The sequence below is a fragment of the Phytophthora parasitica genome (genome assembly GCF_000247585.1).
Source record: "Phytophthora parasitica INRA-310 unplaced genomic scaffold supercont2.8, whole genome shotgun sequence".
NCBI classification, from domain to species: Eukaryota; Oomycota; class Peronosporomycetes; order Peronosporales; family Peronosporaceae; genus Phytophthora; species Phytophthora nicotianae.
In genome coordinates, this window is record NW_008648994.1 from 1,121,802 (window position 1) to 1,144,118 (window position 22,317).

The following is a 22,317-nucleotide window of genomic DNA, read 5'->3' on the forward strand; positions in this document are numbered from 1 at the left end:
AAATCCTGGCTTCTGCTGGCTACTACCTAGGCTAGCGAACTACTCATGCAGTGCTATGGGTGCGCACCCATCGTCTGCACCCGAAGCCAATATAAACTTGATCAAAGGGTTCACACCCATGCGCCACTGAGGACAGGCGCTTGTGGCGTCAGGGTGCGCGCCTGATGCGGTAGGAGTTGTTACACTGTCAAAATATCTCAGGTGCGCTGAGATCGATGGAAGTTTATCACATACAGTGATATGAATGACCATGGTGGATTACCCAACCTAGGATCTAAAGGGGCTCCGTTGGAGACCACGAACGCCAGCTTATTACCTCATAACTCCGTCACCTTTTTGCGTTGGTTTATCTTCTTTACCTTTCGAGACTTGCGTGTTGTTCGTGGTTTTAACTATTTCAATCAGTTTCTAGGTAAAATATACATGTGGTCCATCTATAAACGGTGGTGGTACAGTCCTGGTACAAAAAAGAAGGTGTAGGATAGACGTGAAAGCGTGACGGACGTTTTTGAATACAAATTTCAAGACAAAATTCGAAGAATAACGAATTAATCCCCTGCAAGCTGCTCGCAGCACTTCGTACTGCTATCCCAGGATAAGCAATTCATATATTATAAGCCCGCTCTAACGGCTGGTAATCAAATGACTAGAAAGGTTCCTTTTCTTCCAGCTTTCTATTTCATGTACATTCCTATCGATATATCGACTTTGGTATTGTAGATTGAATTTATAAATTTAAGAAAGTTTTGTTCCTAGGATATTTTTCACTACAATTGTCTCATTCATCATAATTTGTAAACTTGCGCTGTTTTAGTAGCCCCTCGCGAGTGATGCTTTTATGGGCAAAATTGCATAGTGAAGGCACTTTACTGAAATCTGGATAATATTGATGCCAATGGGTAAGTTTTTTTAGTGGTTAATTAGCGTACCCATTCTTTTTTGCTTTTGGAGTTTCTCGAATTCAACTCCACCCTTTCGCAAAAAGAGAAACCCATATATGGCGCTTCGCGAACTCCAGCATGACTTGGCTCCGGGCCCTGAAGAAGAGTGGTTCGAGCAAGTGTGTTTCGTACAAATACAGTGTCATGGTTATCACGACAGGAAGCTCAACATTGAAGACTAAGCCGCAAGAAGCACGTTGTTCTCCAACTTTCCGGCTGCAACACTGTTCAATTCATACTTTAGGATTTGACTTCGATCTCTCAGATGGCAGCTAGACTCTACTACTTCAAGCTGCCATTCAACATCAACCATAGCTAGACGAAGTTCTCCATTTATATTCAATTCTTTCTCAAATTTGCTTTCTAGCACTCAATTCGAGTCTCAACAATCGCGTATAACGTGACATACAGTGGTAAGAACACTAGCACCTGTGAGCAGAGAAAAAAAGTGAGAATATTAATCGGCCAACTGGTCCTGGCCAGTTTCTGATGCCTCTACTGGATGCCCAGCGGCACAACAATGAAGTGCACCTGTTTCAAGACACTTTGGAGCTGGCGAAGCATACTGAAACAAACCCGTCAGTTGATAATCAAGTGGAGACAAGTTGACACTTTTATCAGTTCAATTGCGGTTGCTACAGAACAGACTGCTGCTGAAGGAGACAGCGCTCTACCGCCTCCCTTCCTAATGTCAGACCTCTTAACTACCGAGTCGTTTAAGAAAACGATATTTCATCACGTTCGTCAACGGCCAGTTATGTCACGTTTACACGCTTGTTGAGACTCAGTTGAGCTGCTGAAGCCAAAATTCAGAATGAATTGCAAGTTTAAGCTGCCATTGTCGAATATCTCCCTCGTCTTGAACTTGCCGTACTTTAACCTTGAAAAACATCAAGTTGCAGCTTGCACGACAGACCTGATCGCTGGCACATCTTAAAGTATGCTAAACACGTAATTGTCGACCCATGCAGTTGGATGTAGAGAACCATAAAAAACGCCGTGTTGGTTCAGAGCGTTCTTAAACTTGAAGTCGTGATTACCATGACAAGTTAAGCTTGGAACCACGACAATCCATGCGAAAACGAAGAAGTGATGTAAACTGGTGGGATACTCGGTCACTTAAATTTCTATCCGTGGATTAAACATGTTATCGATAAGTGTTGCCGCTTGCCTGTCTGTTCTTTCAAAGCCCTGCACGGATAAGCTCAAGCTACTGGATCTCCTACCTCCAAGTTAAAATCTATTAGACATCCTACGATAAGCAGTTTTTAATGACTGATAAACCATTGTCGAAGCTTAAACATTTCTAGCATCGATGTCCAAACGGTGTGGCGATCAGACGAAATAGTAGAATAACATAGACTTGGCACGAAACTCATTTAGTTTTATTGAGGTTCTGAGATTTTTTTTGGACGTGATAGATCTTGAAACACACACTCGCGTGGCTTGTGCTATATTTCTTTAGCTTATTCTTCATTATTCTTCACCCCCCCCCCCCCCCCGACCAAATGTTAGTAGCTTCCATTAGCGAGTATTATGAAAAATAGCAATAATAACTGTAGTATCTTACGGTTTAATGATGCAGTATTTACCGTTAGTGTAAAAAGTGAAGTGTGTCGAGGGTAGATTTGGATGCTCTGTAGAAAGTTTGCAATGAAGACGCTTGACAATGCCCGCGAAACCCGGCATATTGTCCCGCAGAGTTGAGCCAAAAACCTTCATAAATAAATATCCTCTTCGGTAACAACCGTCAGTAAACTAGCAAATATAGATATTTTAAGAAAGCAGTCTCTTATACCTGCAAAACCCGATCATGAAAGTAGTGCCGTGAATCAGGGAGAATAAGTACATGTATTTATTCTCCCTGATTCACGGTACCGTCGGTCACTCATTCGAAAGTGTGAAGGCTAAAGCGAGTCGTTGACGAGGTATGCAACGGAGATTAATGATCCTACGCTCAGCTGGACGTCTTGCGCCCATTGCCACAAGGTGGCTGCAAAGTTGGATTGGATGGTTTAGAAAAAAATGCACAATACACCGGAAGGAACGTTTCTAAGACATACGTCCCGCTTTACAACGTTGTGGCTAAGATGCGCCCTCAAGAGAACGGTGCGGGCGTCGACCACAAGAAGGTGATCAACTACGATGACGTGAACGAGTTCTTCTGGAGAGACTCGCGCTAAACCGCTGAGAGAGGCTTGTAGAGTTCATTCAGCAACCCTTAAACCCCTTGAATAGGTTGCTCTCGAGCTGAACATGCTTCACCGACGACGTACTAGCAGCATCCGCAACTTTAGCGACGACTTCGTTCACGGTCCAGCAGTGTACCAGAAAAGGAACTCGCGTCGGATCCATCGGCAGTAAGGGAGCCAGTCGCAGCGTCCTGATCTTCGTGACTTGAGCTACCCTCTGCGCCCTCCATGTCTTCGTATGTGGTGGGAGAAGGAGAGCAACGTAATTTATTCTGTAAAAAAAAACCAAATCGCTCGGTGCTCGAAACTTCAATTAAGTACGATATTGGATGGTCAGACTTTAACGGCCGATATCACAAAACGAGCGAAAGGTAGGTAAGAAACATTTTGTATCGTGGGGTCAGATCTAGAACTTGCGTGAAGACCCGACTTCCTTAAGAATGTTTGTCGCACCGCAGCAGAGCCAACCAACGCGAATTTATCATGACCACCGATCATTTCCTGGCCTAGATTGCCCAGTTGGTAACCTCCATATCGACCAAGTTTCCTGATCTGACCACCTTTTCGTTTTGCCCCGTACGCAACTTGTGTGTCGCATCGCATTAGACGCCGATAATGATAAATTGGTGGTACAACGTTACCTCAAGATAAGACCAACACACCAACAGATGTAAGCGATCATTATTCAACAATTCAACATTTCAAGGTCCGGAGAGTCGTGGACCAGTACTTCACGGGAAACGACCCAACCAAACCCACTGTAAGTCTTGAATTTGCCTATTTAGTAAGAGTCTATATATTTTTTCAGCTAATATGCCAGCACGACTCAAGGCGAATACAGCGGGACGTTCACTAAGAACGTGATACGAAATGAGTAGTGACGAAAATCTTAGAACGACAGGTGCTGCAGACCCCGAATCGTAGTGAAGCGACTAAAAACAAACTTAACCTACTGTAGCCCAAACCACACCCTATTGGACTACCTGAGTTTAACGAATGTCATCACAGTAATGTCGTGGACAGAGTCCATTTCATATTGCGCGGTTTGTTTGAAATTTCCGGGGACGGTTTTTTTCAATGATCGGACCCCAAAAAATGGTTCCACCAATCGTCCAGCCCATCCTGTGTCCTTTAGAGTTCCTCTTAAGTACGAGATACTATTTTGACTTGTGGCGAAAGACAGCTACCGTAAAACTTATGTGCAAACGGACGTTGGCCATTTACGGACACCTTGACAGTGACCAATCAGCGATCGATTCGATCACAGTACAATTTGGTAATTTTATGAAAGTCATGGAAGGGGGCTATTCACACTAGCCAGTCAATCACCACGCGTCTGCCATGGGGAGATCCAAGCCACCAGGCCGGCCTCGAATAACCGGGCAAGGAAGAACTAAGCCGACACATAGACGGAGGTGTACCACTAACAGGCTAAAGCTAGAGATTGTCGAGTACTTTTTCGAGTGCAACAAGCGCATGCAGAAGACTGTAGACAAGTATTTTAGCACTTTGAGCAGCAAGTCTAAGGACTCGAAGCGCAAGCTAATTTATACCTGGATTGAAAACCACGAAACCCTGAAGCTGTTATGTGAAGACCCCAAAACCGCAGACCTCAAGTACTTAAGACCCGTTGGTGTGGCTACCATTCTGTCTGCCGAGGCCGAACAGGAGCTCGTGGGCTGGGTGAACATGCTACGAAAAGATGGCGTGCCTGTGAGTGGGCCTATGCTAGAGATGCAAGCACTTGAAATCGCCGCGGAACATGATGTTCTAGGGTTTAAAGCTTCGTGGCACTGGCGGAAGGGGTTCTTGCGTCGCCATCAACTCAGTTTACGAGCTCGAACACGTCAAGGACAGATTGCGCCAGACGACGCTAACGACATCGCGCTAGGCTTCGGCATTCAGGTACAACATTTTGTCGCCTCTCCCGTCCACCTGTGAGGCCGCACCAACCCCACTTCTTCCTGATATCCCGGTCGACATGTTTGAGGCGTTAAAGAGGGCATGCTTAGTGGGTGATAAAGATAAAGATCTATCATCCGACGACGACCTGGCTGACGACAGCGAAAGCGACGGAGAAGACAATGAATGAATAATCGGAAGCAATACAGAAGTAGATAATCAGAAGTTAGAAGTGTGTGTTCTTAACATTGGGTCAAAAATGTATTATTCGATACTTAAAATAAAGTCAGTCCTCAAAGATATGTGTTATAGATGGGTCAAGATAAATACGACTTGTCCGTTTGCACATAAGTTTTACGGTATTTAGCTCTCTGTCCATTATGTTAATAGCATGGATTTTGTACATCGTCGACGTTGGCTCAGGGCTCAAATAGAGCTAAACTGGCAAATTTTGGACAGAATTCACAATATTACTGAACAACACGGAATTACTGCAACCAACGGATTAGATACAATCGCCTTACAAATCATTAAATTGTAGCCAATCATATCACGGAAAGAGGTCAAATCTGCTCAAATGTCCGTATTATGAAATGTTTAGAGCATCTCCAACGCGGGGACCCCATCCTAAACCTCAAAATGAATGTTTCTTCAGTTTAAGGTATAGACCTCTAATCGCGACCTCAAATATGCAGAATTTGATGCCCAAACCAACTAGACCCCAAATAAAATACGGAAGTGACTAGTAATTTGTTCTTGTTTGAAGTCTCAACCTCATTTTGGGGCCTCCGTTGGAGAAGCTCTTAGCGTTACTTATCAGCCAATAGATATTACGACTCTTCGGTGGGTGCGACTAGCAGTTGAACGCTCGACGGTTAGTTAGACTCAGTAGATGTATTGTGGCATTCATTTTTTGGGGGGAAAACGGAGGGTCCGAGATGGGAAATAGAGGGTCCGAGATCATGTCTGACTCAAAAATAGATATATATCTTACCTGAACTATATGTAGGGATGGGGTTATTTTTCTATAAAAGGTCTCTTTTAGATGCCACTGTCCGTTTTGCCGACATTCACCGGCAAAAGTGAGCGGCTGGCTACTAGGTCTCAAGCCACCACTTGTCAAATAGCTCTTGCAGCCACAAAGCCATGACCTACTCTGATGACTTTCGCTGTAGGGTCGTCGTTTTGGTTCACGTCTACGAAGTGTCTATCACGTTGCATCGCTCCTTGGGCCCAAAGAGCGAACAATTCGTCGGTGGTATGCTCTCTTGCTAGAGTGAGGGACGGTCAACGAGCACAGTGAGCGAGAGCAGAAAGTGCGATGGCTTGCAAACGTGCTAGCCTCTGTTACCAAGTATGTACAAGAACATCCAACTTTCTACATTGAGGAGCTCCGTGAACATTTTATCGAGCAATTCCCGACACTTCCAAATGTATCGTCATCCACTTTGTGTCGCGGCTTAAATTTCGATCTCAATTTGATTCGCAAAGTGTTGGAAAAGGCTGTTCGTGAAGCCATTCCTGCTGAAATTCAAGTTTACCGACAAAAATTGCTGCCACTCTACTCTAATCCGGAACAACTAGTTTTTCTCGACGAGACGGCTAAGGACAGACGTCAGCCTCCACGAGCCCTTCCATGAGCCTGACCAACTCGAACCACTAGTGTTGCCACAGCGCGCTCAGGCAGTACCCGCAAACCATCAGCGGCATCACGAATAGCTTCTACTGACAACCCCGTAGTCGCAGTAACGCCTCGAACCGCGTCAACGGTTTCTTCAAACGAGCGTTGTTGGCTTCTTGGATATTATTCATGCTTCACGGCAGTAGGGGGAGATGAGAAAGCTGCCAAACGTATACTGAGTACGCTAGCACAGGTAAAAAGAACAATGGTAGATTGTTAAGATTAGTTTAGCAAAATATATAGGCCACAACCGACCAACCTTAATACCACCTGGCAACACCTCTTCGGTAATTATTGCAGGCACACCAGCTCCAGCCTGTACCTCTACATCTCTCCACCGACTCCTTGCTCAACTCGTACTTCTAGTTCGTTTTCACGGTCGCGTCACCTGCCGATTCGGATTCCTCCGCGACCTATGACTACCTGTGGAAAGCCAAGGCAAACTTGACCTCCTTAACGCCCACCGTCTTCTCCTAAGAGGCGACGACGAAACGGCCACTTCACTGCTTAAGGCTCAGCATCGAGTCCACCGCCAGCTCTCCGTCGTCTCACAGAGTGGTCGCTCTCCTTATTAGCTCTCTCCGTCGTCTCCGTCCACCACATCCAACTCCATCCGCCTCGGTCGACCCCACCCTCCTTCACCTTGATCAAGTTCACGTTGTTCATTTCGGCCGAGTCCACCATCTTCTTGTCGCACTCACGCACTTCTCCCCTCTGTCGAGGTTGCTGAGCGTGGAACCCGCTTAGCTTTCTCGATTAAGCTTGCCTTCAGCCAGCAGTCCACAGCCACCACGATCTTCCCTACACTCTCTGTCTCTTGGTCGAGTTTACCAGCACAGGCTTCCTCACGGTCTCCGTCTTCTCCTTACCCGTCTCCACTGCAAGCGTCGTTCGCACCTGCTGTCTTTCGAGTTCACTCCACTTTGTTTTATAATAGTTGAGGGTGAGGCCAAACCAGGGAGAAAGGTCCAAAATAAAATAGTATGGCTCGACTCAAAGCCCGAAATATAAAACAGACTGGTCCGAGATAGGCAGCTAAAACCGACAGCAAAAATCGTGAAAGTCACAATAAGACAAATCCTCTGATAATGGAGAATTCTGATCGGCTGCAGGAATTCTGTATTGTCCGATATTATCACTGGTCTTTAAGGTAATTACAGTATTTATTGTGTATATTTCTTGCAGAATACTCACTATAAAGAAGTACATAACACCTAGTCATCAAAATAAGCCAGCGAAAAAATACAAAGGATCTATGCCGGGTTCCCCGGCCACTGCGAGCCGGCAGGCGAGCTTACCAATTCGCTTTGGTATCTTCGCAGTGGTTTTGATTGGGTGGCAAATTGTCGCTTAACCCAGGTATTTCCAAAGAGGAAAGTTTATTAATAAGAGAAACTAACGCGTAAGAAAGCTGCTGAACTACGACTACCTCCTGCGTCGTCCAGCCTGTACATCATGCAATTGTTGGACGCGTGCCAACGTTCACCTGCTCAGCTTGCAGTGTGTGGCGAACCCAATCGATCTGCGTGGAGGCACCCTCCTAGTGCTGATAGGCACTGCGGCAGGCTCCTCACGCTCTCATTGTTGTCGCCGAGGCTCGGCACCGTCGCACTGGACTTCAACAGAGCCCGATCTTGATCTCTTGCCGTAATCCGGCGACACAAATGGAGTAAGACGAGGCATGCCCCACGATGCTCATTTCAAATGTCGTCATGAAAAAGTCCTAGAGTAGATTCGACAGACCAAATCTGTGGGGGTGTACACACTTAATTCGTTTGGTTAGCGAACGGTTATCTTCTCAAAACAAACACTGATTAAGTTTTTCATTTATCTTGTTGAGATTTGTGTAGCCATTCGAGTCGAAAGCTGATGTTGATACCGGTCGTGATATTTTGCAATATTGTATGAGATTTTTGCAACGGCAACGCGAATTATGCAACGTACTAAAACGGGCGAGTTTGAACGACAGTAAAATCATCATCGTAAAAGACAGCTTTGCTCGGATCAAATTCATACATGTTTCAAGTACGAAGGCAACCTGATACAACAGTTGAAAGCAAATTTGCGCTGTAAAAACAGACCCAGCTTGTGAAATGACGCGATTTCTAATGCTGCAAACATCAAGTTGTTCACGATGTCCGCCGATTTCCAGTGCCATCATGATAGATAACAACATTAATGCCATCAAGCCTGAAATTTCTTACTGAATAATCACGTTTCCTGAATGTTAGGCTTCCCTTTCCGTGTGGACGGTTGGGCGAAACTGATAGCAACGAAATCGCAGAACTTGACATTATACATGAAGGTCTGGTCCTGTTGTCTGTAGTAGCGCAAGTGCACCGTGTACAACATGAGGAAGGAGAATGGATGAGCGTTAAAACGATGCACCGAAGATTTAATTGCTACGCTATGCTTTCGTTATGAAGTCCATGGCACTAACTCTACACGGGCCGACGTCTCCACCGTTGATGTATGTGAAAAATTTGATGACAACCATCTTCTTGACAATAAAGTTGAATTTTTGTGAGCTAGTGACTCGTTTGTTTATATTTTTCGTCCTTCCAAAGCACCCACCAACATGGAATTTTGATTTACTGTTATGCTCGGAGAGCTCGCGCGATTTTAAGACAGTGTGTTCGAACATTGTTTTTATCCAGACAGCTACAGAAATGACTATCCATCTACAGCGCAGCCGAAGAATGTCCCAAGTGGAAGTGGTTAATGTATGCGCTCTTTTCAAACGAGCCCGTCCCGTACCTCTCTGGAAACGATAACCTACAGCAAGAAACCATCGTATGAACGCTGCAAATATGGAAGGATTCATAGCGGTACTGACATCTGACCCACCGGGACGAACATGTAAGGTGGACTCCACCGGGTTTGGTTAGCGAGGGAAATGCCACATTGGAGGCAGGAGCACCTAGTCGATAGTAATCCGACAGCGAGGGGCAGCACGGATTCCCAGCCTCTGAGCTTTCGACACTCAATACTTGATGTGCGTACCTTCGTTGATATTGGTACTAGTGAATGGATTGATGTTCCTGCTCCTGAGTACGGGCAATGTCAAGTACGACGTGTAGATTTGGATTTTGAGGAGTGCGATCAGGTAATACCTGATTGTTGCGAATAACTTCGTTTACTGGCTAGTTCCCAATATCCTCGATTGGACCTTCTCTCGCTCTGAGTAGACCACGGAATACTACCGAGAACTTGATTATTCCCTGCAGACATTGTTGCTTTCAGTGCCTTTATTCTAATGTTATCTTCTTGTAGTGAAGGTGTAGGAATGAGTGCGTTTCGTTTCGTTGCAGATGCAGATGCATCATTGGAATTATGTGATGACCAAAGTTTGGTCATCACATAACTTTGGTCATCACATTCACATAATTCCAATAATTTCGACCGCGTAAACATTCTCAGAAACGTAATCTCCCTTGCGCATCATTTACGGTTTCGTTTAAGCCCCGTAATCTGTGAACCTGGCACATTGCTTCAGACAACACTGTGGAATTTCCTGAGAGAACGACGACGTCTAAGAGTCCAACGAGTCCACATGCACGCGCGCTTCTTCCTTATCCTCCTACTTCTGGTGAGTGGTTGCTTTGCGCTCAACAGAACATGGATGAAGGGCCTGGACCAACCCGGAGCTAATCGTCTCTTCGAGTCTAGCTTATCGTCTGAAAGCAAGGAACCTGCCTTAAAAAGACCCCTGAATTCCTATGGCAGAAGTAACGGTGACAATATCAAGGTTGCAGGCGAGCTCATGGAAGCGAGGACAGGAATAACTGGATTGCCAACATTTGAGAAGTATCTACTAAGAATTGCAACGAAGATGCAGATGACACCGGAACGTGCTTTTGAGAGATTTGTACTCGTCAAACGCTTTAGTGGGGAGATGGAGAACAACAAGGGTTTAATTCTGTGGCTTCAGTACGCGAATGTGTACAGAACTACACGAGGCGAGCTTCTTCTCGGTAACAAGAAGATCTATGAGTTGTTGAGACAAAGTAACTCGGAAGAAGAGCTGGCGACGCTTTTTCATTCTCTTCGCCAAGTATCTGGGATGGAAAATTTTGCGGACGAGATGCAGATATTTATGATCTTGAGCTCCGCGTCCTCCCGCAAACTCGCGAATGAGGCTTGGCTGAAGTCCCAAGAAACGCCGCAGGAAGTTTATAGAATTTTGAAACTTAGAGATGAGGGTCTCGACAGCAGTCCTCTGTTTCTTCAGTGGCTCCGATACATCAAATTGTACAAAGCCCACGCGGAAAAGGATTTACCACCAAACTTGCAACCATTCTCTGACCTACAAGCGCTCGAGTTCTTGATGAAAGAAAAGCGGTCAGTTCTCAAAATTGGGACGCTCTTGCATACTGTCAAGGGCATTGAGGATTTAAACGTGCTTGCCACAAACTTGCAGCTCCAGCTCTTCAATCACTGGAAGCAACTCAAAATAACCCCGGAAAAATTACAGGATCTTTTGGACGACAGCTTTCACATCATTACTTTCTCGAAAAGTGGCCCCGGACGACCGACGTACAGAAATTGGAAAGCTTACTCCAACTACTACGATGCTAAATCCTAGAATGGATATGCCCAATTGGAAATGAGAACTTCCCTTGGTCATTTGCAGACTCTCCAGGTATTAGCGATTGGCATTAATTGCCTATCGTTCGATTAATTTGCAATAGGATCTACGCCTTCGCCTTTCTTTTGATATGTGTCCGTTTTGCTATTGTTGTCAGCGACATACATGTACCGTCGGTGTAGAGGTATGAACTGGTAAAGAAGACAGACCCCCCCCCCCCCCACACACACACACACACAGGGTAAGCCATTTTTTACTGTAAGGAACTTACGAAAACTCAACATTTTTCTTCGAGTTGTTTTATCAATTTATCTCGACGGAGATTTACGATCACAACGAATTTCACTTTTTATTAGTGGTTGGTACGATCAAATCTAGCTCCATCGCCACGAGACTGCGGCTATTTGCGTCCGAATGTACGTAAAAGAGTGAAGAGAAATACTCCATAGAGATACTTACGACAACCTAGAAAACTAGAAAATTAAACGCTGCCGTTAGTTTGAATTTTAATAAATACAGTTGCGAAGCTTCTTCAGTATCTACTAAAAATAAATAAAAAGATGACATAGACCCTATTCTTCTGTATTATGTATTTGTGCTGTAGGCGAGTGCTTCTTATGGTTCTCTATTGGCGACACCATTTCCATCGCCGACACATCCATTCAAGAACAGCATTTACGACCAGCAGCCTTGATCTAATGGATAATTGCGTGCCAGTATTATGGTCTATGTGTACTACTTCGAAGTTTCGTTAGATCGATGGAATGTCCAGAAATCTAAGAGAACATTAATCGAACTCCAACGAAAAATAACACAATTTCGACTGGGAAAGAAATATCGTTAGGAGTTTGATTTCGATGTAAGCTCTTCCAAAACATACAAGAATCGCCACAGCACGTTGCGTGCAGAATCTTGTCAGAGTATGCAGCTCGCCGCACCTTGATATGTTGGATTTCTGTTGCTGCTGGTTCAAAGCGACGATGCTGCAAGGTTCGGAGGTGAATCGCTTTTGCGCGGCGAGAAAATTCTTCGATACCTCGTTTCTTAGCAATTTGTTGTTCTCCATGACACGGCATATTCTAAAAGAAACTAACTGCAGTCACGTTTGACTTTGGACCCCCCCCCCCCCCCAATTTCACCTTAGATGATAGCTACTTCGAAAGATGGCCCTTGGTCCATCCCATCATGCCTTTCAACATATTGAACCAGTTGCTAGCGAGTGCCTTCGTCGATCATACCCGAGGGACTCGTGTTCGTCTTCACTTTCCACAAGTTCACCATTTTCTTGGCTACCTGATCTCTGACATAGTGCCAACGTAGTTCGTTTGGGCCGTGTCGAGCGGCTGTGGGTCGTGGCCATCATGAACACGGTTTGGTATTGATTCGTAGTCGAACTCGTTGTTGTTACGTGTGAGAAGTCTTCAATCAGCACGTTTCGCCAAATACTGCAACATTTTTCTGCTTCAGCTGTCGACTGCAATACGGAAGTGAACTATGCAATGGCACCTCCTGCCCATGCAACACACGTAGCCAGTAAGCTTTTCATGGTTCCCCTAATCTGACTCACTGAAGCCTTCGACGACTTTGCAAGCTGCTTGGTTTGGGTACCGTGCTAGCTGAGTCAGCTATTCATTGACAGTCTGTATCACTAAGGTACCACAATACACGTTTGGCTACACCAATGTTCTGCTTTGTCGGGCTCTACACGTATCTGCTCAGTTGCCCAGCCAGATACATATGCAAGATCTGGTCCGGTGCATGTCTCCAGGTATACCACCTATACAATGAGCTTATGGTACTGAAATACCTTGCCGTTGGGCAGCGTCTGGTTGCGCTAAGCAGTATCCGTGTTATTCACCTGAAGTCGGATCATAGTTTCCACCGGGATCCTGCGAGATTGCACATCTTCAGGGTTTAATCGCTCGATATTTTGCTCAGTCTGATGGATCTTGATAGAGTGTCCGGCAAAGTGACCGGGATTTAGACCAATAAAAATAGTTTTAACTTTTTTTCAGTTTGATTCGCGATTATATATAGACGACCAATCCACATTGCGACCAGTCAGCGAGCTTAGCAGGTTTCAGATCATTACTGGCTTTTTTTTAATGCCTTACGAGACTTGTACATAAGAAATACTACAAAACTAAGTGTGAACTAATTGGAACTAGGTAATTATCTCGCTTAGCCAGCTCGTTCCACTGCGACCAAATCTAACCAAGCGAATCCCATCTGTTCCAAAGGTTTGAGGGCATTCTCGTTAAATTTCAGAAAATCCTCGGGCGAAGCACGACTTTGTTACGATAATTGACAGGTTCGGATCAAACGTGCCATAATCGTACATACCATAATCTGGTGTTTTTGATCCAGACAAATACATTGTACTGTTGTTTATGAACGTGCCGTAATCGGGCATCGTAATCTCTTCCCCCATTGTTATACTCCAATCAAATAGAGGCAACGAATTGTCAATTTTGACAGCTGAGCTACGCGACAATGCACCATCGTCAATTCATATAATAATATTTATTTTTATTTTGAAATTGGGACTGATCACCTTGTAAGCCGAGATTACGGCTTAGCTAGACTTATAAGCCCTTATTTAAGTTGTTGTTAGCTCTCCTACTTCAATTCCAATCTTGATTTTTCGATGGTAAGAGGTAGCTTACCAGAATCAGCTCTCAACGGCAGAAGCACCTCGAGTCACGGACTCTGTGACGGAGTGTGGTTGATGCAAGCCTTGTCTCACCATTGATCGTATTGTTGAGAATGGTTGCTGGCTCAACCAATGATACAGTACATGTGCCATGATCACCCTGACGTTCAGCGCGAGGTTCGTACATAAGATTTATGAGTTGGAGAACAGGTGTATTATTGCCTTCCAACTCGTTCCACGTTCTCATTCTCCAATTCGCTTTCTCAACCTCAAGTCCACAACACTATTGGTATTTCGCCAAAGACCATCCATGCGTGTCTCTTTCGCCCTACTTTTAGCTACTACCCTTCTGGCCAACGGAGAGACCGCGACCACGAGCTCCGAGACCATGCAGCTCACTGATGCGGTGCACTCGGTGGGAGTTATCGAAGCTCGCGACGGTCGCCGCTTTCTTCGACTTGCAAACCCGATCAAAAACGACGATGTTGAAGAAAGAGCATGGGCAACGATTAAGGGGATTTCACGCACGAAGGCGGAAGCAGTGGAAAACTGGCTGACACCCCGGCTTCAATCGAGATGGACCCCGGAGAAGCTCGCTAAAAGCGATCTGGACATAGTTGCGAAAGAAACAGCAACGGAACATGAGAACTGGAACGCTCTAGTGAAGTACGTGAAGATGCTTGTTTTCGATGTCACCAAGCAAAAGATATCGAAGAAGGAAGCTAAGGACCTTATACTGACCAAGATTCTAACTCAAGCAAACGGGTTTTAATACCTTGAGGCATTTCGTAACAAAAAAGTGAGATCTAGTGAACTGAAGCGACAATCAGATAAGCATTACTCTTTTTCCAGCTCTCAATTACATCGGGTATTTTACTTATACTTCGAGTACTCGCGAGAAAAAAAGCACCAGTGGAGCTCATCCAAAATCTATAAAGATGTGGAGTGCTAGGTTGTCTGAGACTTACACTGTGAATGCAAGTCCATACTATGCGATGAAATTATGATTCAGATCGTGCCCGTACCATTCTCCAACCGAAATTGGTGTAGGTCAGTTTGTGGTTACGTCAAAATTCGGGAGAAAGTTTTGCAGTGATCTATTTTTACCACCCACCCGACTAACTATAGTCTAAACGCAGCACATGAACGTCGATATTCGCGATGTAATGGGCGTGATTAATTCACTCAACTATCCACGTCATGAGCAAAAGTATGTTTGGAATATGTCAATTTCAAACATTTTCTTTCTCCTTCTTTATTTAGTAAACTCATTTTTTTAGCTACATTAAAACACCTTCTCTGACTTCGAATAGAGCAAAATTCGACAGGAGTCGTGTAACCCCGTCGTAATTTTCTCAACTTGAGCTAAAATACTATTTTTTAAAAATTAACTCCTGTGGAGAGCTTGGGGGAGAGCGCGCCAAAACAAAAGTGCCGCTTCCGCAGTTCAGACGGATGGAAGCTTCTAGAAGCTTCCACAGCCGGACGTAAACCCATAAAGCTTCTGCTAGCGCTGTGGCTCTGTGAATTGGACGGTGCTGATATCTCGTGCCGAGTAGCTACGTAGATACGTAAATTTGGAGGTCAGCTGCAATATATAGGTAGTTTAAGGAGAAGCAGAGCATCAGCTTACATCAGCTCGAAGCTACGATTGAGGCCGAGCAGGTAGAAATTGCAGAAAATCTCACTCGGCTCCAGCTGTCCTAGAGTACGGAAACCGTCGAATGCGGCTCAAAACCGTTCCCAACCGATGCAGCCGCATTAGACATAACAGTGCGGTGCGGCGCGGCCGGTTGAGAATGAGCCTAAAAATAAATATAATGTCTGTCTGTCCGTCTGCCATGTCACGCTTTTCCGAACTTTTGATTGATTGAATAACACATATCGGTAAAGCTGAGAAGTTTCTAATTGTGGGATAGTCCCGTGAAGATCTCTAAATGAGGGGTCCTACCCGATTCGAATGGTCTCGACTTTTGTAGTACAGGACGGCCGACGCAATGAATTCCCAAATAACCGTTAGTCTCGTATTTTTTGCAACTAGCCAAAAACAAGAGATTAAGAATTCTAAAACAGCAAGGTTACGGTACCTTTTCGGTTGGCGTAGACTTGCATATTATACTCGATTTCAGACTGAGAGATTGAGCCACCTGCCCACACTTAATCTGTGGAGATGTTCAGTATTTACATGGCGTCACCCTGGTATTTCGATGGACAGTTTTAAATACGATAAATGATCCGTATTTCGCCCCGTAGATCACCGAGAAGCATTACAGTCGCTCTGTCATTCGGGTTCTTGCCACAACGAGCCCAAACAGTTTTAATCCCTATTTTTGCTAGCATTTTCTTAGAGAGACATTCGAAACAAGAAGGTGCATTATTTAAAAATGTAACAGCGAATAGTAGCAAGAATTTGTTGTTTGAAGAAACAAAGAACCTGTCTGATCTACAAAAATGTGTGCTGCACCGATCTCAGTCACTTTAGCTTTCACTACTTTTGTAAAAGTTTCAGCAACTTATGTAAGTTCTGGAGATTGAGCTTGCCCTTGCCGTGTCTTGGAGCGAAGCGATTGACGTTGGCACTGTTTTGCTGTTGTGAACTTGCCCTAATCGCGCCTTGCAGCGAAGCGATAGATGATGGCGTAGTCCCGCCACCACCGCGGCCCTTTGAATTACGTGATGTCAGGAAGGATAGTAACGCCTTGTGCGCCTGAATACGCAACATCGTAGCTGTAACAGGTACGCCCTCCTGCCTCAGTTGTTTACCCACATCACTAGTTTTGTATCGTCGTTTTTTGGACAAAATAATTCCCAAACCCACGCTGTGTGTTTTGCGCTTCCTAGCGCCTCACTTTTGACTGCTAAGTTCTTCAATCTTATAACGGTAACGGCCATGACATAATTAATGATCGAAAACGTTCACTTTTGTCTGGTGATAGTAAGTCAGGATAGAAGCACTTAATTGTGGATTTCATGTTATTTTGCTGTGCATAAAAATCTTACCTATTAAGTATCACTTATGCTGCATAAATCGTTTCTGGAATATTTTGCAGCGCGTCCATTGCCGCAAGGTAGACCCTCTCGCCCTTTCGGTCGTCTCGTTTAGTCTAAATCCGTCGAATTACAGAATGAGATTGTTGGACGTGGGTGACTGCAGTATACGATGATACAGGGTCCACAGTAAGTTGGCACGCTTTGCTAATTAAGACTTCAGATTAGCTAACAATGGAGTGTATGTCTTAGTATAGAGTTCGTAAACAAAGAACAACCATTCGAGCATTTGTTACGGATACTTTCAAGTACCGACATTTATCAGTCGCAAGGCACTACTTGTCATAAAGGTAAAGTATTTTTTTTTTTACCAATACTAGGTGTTTTTGCGTTGGCTGTGATGACTGTGGAAATAGCGTGAAAGTTTATTGTTTTGCTAAGCTTAACGTTAGGATGTGCAAAATGGGTTTTCGCGTGTATTGTCCTGTTCTCAACTAGACGAGCTATTCTTAACCAACTCTGATTTGACCCTGGTGTTTTCTGTTCAATAGCCCGCTTAACTAACACCCTGGGTAGACTCAGATATCTGCTTTATGGTAATAAAGGGAAAGCGTGAGAGCTAATTCATCGGTGGGTACACCCGCTCAAGAATAACAGGCTCACACCACTGATGTAGACAACATTTTGATTTGCATATCTAGTTGCGCGACAACGCCTAGGAAGTGGCGCTGCTGTGGTGAGCTTGCTCAGCATAGTTTTATATTATTTTTCATTTGGAAATTCTCTGAATATTTATATTCAGAGTTTTAGGGGCAATCGCGGACCGTCGAAGATCCTATATAAATAAATAAAGCGTACCCATCAGACCTTCGAACTTAGCGTAGATTAGGAAAATTCAAATTATAAAACGGAAAACTTTATAACCCGTCTTACGTTTATTCAAAATCAGCGAATGTTGATCCAGTCGGTAAAAAGCGACCTTCGCACAACATTCCTTATACCGAAGCTTGATTGGCTGAAAAATTGATTTTCACTTAGAAGTGGCAAGTTGCCCTCGGCTGCCTTGCTCAGCAACAAACTTACGTCCACTGGTCACGTCAAATAAACTACAGTAGTTAAACTAAACGCTAATACGCAAATATTCAAAGCTTCTCCGGGCACGGCACGGCATTAGTGATTATACTCATCATGTTGAGTGCACTCAATTTCCAAATATTTAAAAAAAAATCGCTAAATACACGGCGCCTAATGCTGCAATGGTAATGGAATTTGCCTTTGGAGCCAAGATGGAAGTATTTACCGTCAGAATTCACGAGTATCCTCTAGGGGCAAGTGATGTCTTAACCCTTTTGGTCAATGGCGGCATTTTGTCCCCTTTGGAGAGTGTGTCCTCGAGTACCACTTGTGCCACCCATGAAAGGGGGCAACATGCTCCCTTTCATTAAAATTTTGTGGACGAGGCAGACTCGCGCTTTCTACTTGAACTACAAGGATTTGCTGTAATACCGTAGTTTATGAAAAGGGGCAAAATGCCCCCTTTGATGGCCTAAATGACTTGACCTTCTATAGAATAATATAGCCAGGACAAAAGAACCCATTCGCGAAAGGGTTAAAGCTTTTTTTGGGACGCAGGTTATCGTACCTGACATACTGGATTCTGTATTAGTATCTTTTTGTGCTCGGTTGGATAGTATAACTTTCGTCCATAAAAAGTATTATATTAATTTTTGCATCTACTTTGTCCTTTGCGGAAAGAGGCAGTTCTAGAAGGATGACCTGTAGACACCTGGATGTGATACGCAGCAAAGCAGTTGCGCTTTGATGACGCGCAAAGTGGCAGCTTACACGCAGCACATACAACCGTTGTTTGCCGACGGCGCCATTCTTGATGCAAAGTGCGAACTAGACTCGCTGCAATTGAAAAAGAGGCAGATGCATGAGTTGAACAGGCTCTTTTTGCACACGCTCAGACCGGGTAATATGCTGCCACGCTAATTCTCTACGAAAAGCCCGATGATTTAGTGGTGTTTGCTGGCTCTGAAACAAACGCTTTGGGGGTAAATGTAGGCGATAATCATCGTAGTGTCTAACAGCCAAAAGAAAATAGGAACCCAAGTACGGTTTGAAATTAGCTGCGTCTTGTAATAAGCTCGATACTGATCAGCAATGTCAACATCATTCATGTAGTGGTTGTAGTCATCAACACAGCGTGGAATCGCAAAGGTTTTACGAAAAGAATCACCAAATTGGCGGCGTACACTAGCTTCATTAGTAGACGTAATTCTAGGCCGTTTTCGCTCACGATCAATAACCACTCACTACCCTCAACTTGGTCAATTGTAGACAATAGTTGCACAGGCCCATTACCCATCCAAAAAATCACAAGAACATTGCCCACTGCCATTGACTTTATCATATTCCAGTCATGTTTTCTGGTCTTATCGTTTCGAAATCGCATTTCTTTCGGATACATCTCCGAGTTAGACTGTGCAGTACCACAAGCACCAATGCCAGCACTACGTAAATGTTCAAATAGCGGTATAAAGCTAAAATAATTGTCCATGAACACATTAAATTGCATGTTCTGTGGTAGTTTGTTGCATAAGTGAGCTACGATACATCCAGTTGCACTCAGTCCAGCAGATTTAGGCACTGTAGTAGCAACTACGCGGGAGACCAACTCAAAAGTAAAGCAGTAGCCCTTCGAACACAGCACCATCTCCTTATATCCTTCCGAAATCGGCTTATTTTTCATTCTGACGGTATGTGCTGAGCGCCCTGAAAACCGAATCATCATTTCATCAACGCTAACAATGCTACCTGGTATGTAGAGAGCCTCAAATTGCTGTTTTAACTGGGATGCAAACAGCTCCACCGTTGCAAACCACTCAGTAGACGTTGTCTCCACAGCAGAAATATGTAAAAAAAAAAATCATCTAATTTGCTCGAAACTATCACGACTCATGCATTGCGTAAATGGGTACTTAGGAGAGGAGGGGTCTGTAGACCAGCATTCACGCGGACGAGCAAAACGATGGATTCCCATGAAAATCACAATACCAATCCACGTCTTAAGCTCGTCAAAAGTCAGTTCTTTTCAGTTATTTGCACGTTTTGACTTAGCATACGCATTAGTATAAAAAACTAGCGATCTGATCATATCTGGAGTAACAAACCGCAAAAATATTGCCAGCGGGGAGCAGTCTATCGCGGCAGCCACTCCGGCAAAGACGCCGGAGCCTGCATGAGGAGCGTACGAGTGTCGAAATGGCTCGTACAGAGGGCGGGGGCTCGTTGTGGCCTCCATCCTCGTCCTTTCTCGTCTCACAGCGGTGGGGTGGCCTATTTTATTGTGGGACCGCCTTTGATCGCGGCGCATGAGGCGTCTATTTTCCGCTTTCCTATGCTCTTTTTTGTTGCATCCGTCTGAACCTGCGCTTTTGATTGGTAGCTTTAGATTGTCAGAAAACCAAGTGGTTTTCAAAAAAAAATGGCCAATGATGCAAATTGGCATCATTCAGGCACGAAGAGATACTATACTCCCACATATACATCCCATTCCACCGAATTAATCCTTTTGGGCTGTCTATTTCAGCTAGTGTACTCCCTATATACTGGGAGTATAGTCGTCTGTATGGTTAATTACAGCTTGTAAGGGTCTAGTAAAAAGTGCCAACATCAAAATGCGAAACAAAGTAGAATGATTATACCAAACCTTGATACTTGTAGGAGGATTTTTATATCAAAAACAAAACACCTCAGTCCAATCCCATTTTTCGTACTCTGGTAGATTAAACACTAACGCATATTGCTTTTGAATCGCTTTATCCCAAGTACGAGGTTACTGGATCTATAATAGGAGCAAAAACTTCATCATATAATTTATTTTTCATGAAGTATTAATATGTTTACCTTTACGTAGACCAGGCGTTTGGGGGTGAGATTGGTAGAAATCACTTTGGTTTTACGTTGCCAAGAGCTTGACCACAACCATCCACTCCATCTCCTCCTACCTAGACACCGTCTCAACTTCTGCGATGGTGTGGGGCATTTTCGATATTCTTCAAGCTTCCAAGAAGGTATCCGACCCGTTCAAGTTTGATATCAGCAGCTACCTGCAAGACAAGCTCTCGGACAAGGGACAAAGTGTCGGCTCTGTGGAATGAAGATGCCATAAAACAGATCACGAGTGATCTACCACAAGCGTATGAAGTGCATGGGGATATCAGCAGCAGAGGAGCTGTTCTTTCATGCTAAGCACGCCCTAATGGTTATCCCGACGTGCATCCCTCTAAGCGCTGCGGTACTTTTCAGTGACAAGCGATTATCATCAAATGTATGGGGTGGGAGTTCCCTACTCGAAACCTCGAGCGGCACACTCCGCTCGATATCATCAGAGAATAGAAGCTGAGCTAAATTCCGCTTGACTTGAGTACATATCCTTGGAGGTGGCCCGAACGGACGGCTAGTTTATCGCTTGTTGCAGTAAGTGGCATAAGTTAATCAATTTGTATTGCACTCTAAGCTGGATAATTCAATTATAGCTATTGACACCCGTACTTACAGTCAGCTAGCATAGATATCACAGTTAGTTAGTATGTAGTAAATTTTACTAACAGGTAAGCGCTCTTCCCTACGTTCAGCACTAAAGTGCTTCCTATCCCAAAATTACTGTTGTTAAGATACATACGTCTAATTTGCATCAAAATGCATCTACACACAGTACGCCAGTGCGGTGTCTGTCTGTCTGAACGTCCGTGTGTTCAACGTCAAAGCCCATAAACCTATGGAGTTGCCTTGGCTTTATAACTCCTTTACATGCAATACCTCTTATTGTTTAGCCTACACCTACCTTTAAGAAATCTCTTAAGAATGCGTAATTACAAATATAGCATATTTACTAACGCGATGCTACATCCCTACTAGGCGAGTGCCGCCCGCTTTGCGGGCGGATGGGCATGGTTGGTCCCAAACCGTGGAGCTCGCTAAATTAACCAATAGGGATGTCGCAGAAAAGCGTGACCGTTAGTGGGCTATATTTGTAATTTACTTATTCCTGGACTCATTCGAGAAGGTAGGGGTAGGCTACATGATGGGTGATATTGCATGCAAAAGAGTGGTGTAGCCAAGGCAAACCCTTAGGTTTATGCGCTGAGACGTTGAACACACACACGGACGGACACACAGACAGATACCGGACTCGCCTACTGTTGGTAGACTAGCCGAGTGCCGCCCACTTTGCGGGCGGATGGGCATGGTTGGTCCCAACCCGTGGAGCTCGCTGTTCCAGCTCGCCCCACTACTACGCAAAGCCCACCTTCGCTTCGCTCGGCAGGGGTTGGAGCCTTGCTACATGTAGAGTCCCAATCTGT

General features: G+C 44.6%; 8 protein-coding genes across 8 annotated transcripts; 6 read left to right on the forward strand and 2 right to left on the reverse strand.

Moving 5' to 3' along the window:
• Positions 1–3,031: 3,031 nt before the first annotated feature.
• PPTG_21785 (hypothetical protein) lies at positions 3,032–3,124 on the forward strand (the record flags this gene model as incomplete). Its single annotated transcript, XM_008899970.1, has 1 exon — positions 3,032–3,124. The coding sequence occupies one exon, from the start codon at positions 3,032–3,034 to the stop codon at positions 3,122–3,124; it is 93 nt and encodes a 30-aa protein (XP_008898218.1).
• A 1,485-nt stretch (positions 3,125–4,609) lies between these two features.
• PPTG_05908 (hypothetical protein) lies at positions 4,610–5,074 on the forward strand (the record flags this gene model as incomplete). The annotated part of the gene is made up of 1 exon (XM_008899647.1): positions 4,610–5,074. The coding sequence occupies one exon, from the start codon at positions 4,610–4,612 to the stop codon at positions 5,072–5,074; it is 465 nt and encodes a 154-aa protein (XP_008897895.1).
• A 1,836-nt stretch (positions 5,075–6,910) lies between these two features.
• Positions 6,911–7,675, reverse strand: PPTG_21786 (hypothetical protein). Its single transcript, XM_008899971.1, has one exon. It carries the CDS (start codon positions 7,398–7,400, stop codon positions 7,224–7,226), a length of 177 nt encoding a protein of 58 aa, XP_008898219.1. The 5' UTR covers positions 7,401–7,675; the 3' UTR covers positions 6,911–7,223.
• A 2,873-nt stretch (positions 7,676–10,548) lies between these two features.
• On the forward strand, positions 10,549–11,301 carry PPTG_05909 (hypothetical protein; the record flags this gene model as incomplete). Its single annotated transcript, XM_008899648.1, has 1 exon — positions 10,549–11,301. One exon carries the CDS (start codon positions 10,549–10,551, stop codon positions 11,299–11,301), a length of 753 nt encoding a protein of 250 aa, XP_008897896.1.
• A 2,837-nt stretch (positions 11,302–14,138) lies between these two features.
• PPTG_05910 (hypothetical protein) lies at positions 14,139–15,352 on the forward strand. Its single transcript, XM_008899649.1, has one exon. It carries the CDS (start codon positions 14,268–14,270, stop codon positions 14,727–14,729), a length of 462 nt encoding a protein of 153 aa, XP_008897897.1. The 5' UTR covers positions 14,139–14,267; the 3' UTR covers positions 14,730–15,352.
• Positions 15,353–16,445: 1,093 nt separating this feature from the next.
• PPTG_21787 (hypothetical protein) lies at positions 16,446–16,679 on the reverse strand (the record flags this gene model as incomplete). Its single annotated transcript, XM_008899972.1, has 1 exon — positions 16,446–16,679. The coding sequence occupies one exon, from the start codon at positions 16,677–16,679 to the stop codon at positions 16,446–16,448; it is 234 nt and encodes a 77-aa protein (XP_008898220.1).
• Positions 16,680–16,859: 180 nt separating this feature from the next.
• Positions 16,860–17,788, forward strand: PPTG_21788 (hypothetical protein; the record flags this gene model as incomplete). Its single annotated transcript, XM_008899973.1, has 5 exons — positions 16,860–16,892; positions 17,008–17,101; positions 17,203–17,295; positions 17,647–17,681; positions 17,756–17,788. The coding sequence occupies 5 exons, from the start codon at positions 16,860–16,862 to the stop codon at positions 17,786–17,788; spliced, it is 288 nt and encodes a 95-aa protein (XP_008898221.1).
• A 3,194-nt stretch (positions 17,789–20,982) lies between these two features.
• On the forward strand, positions 20,983–21,111 carry PPTG_21789 (hypothetical protein; the record flags this gene model as incomplete). Its single annotated transcript, XM_008899974.1, has 1 exon — positions 20,983–21,111. The coding sequence occupies one exon, from the start codon at positions 20,983–20,985 to the stop codon at positions 21,109–21,111; it is 129 nt and encodes a 42-aa protein (XP_008898222.1).
• Between the last annotated feature and the right edge of the window lie 1,206 nt (positions 21,112–22,317).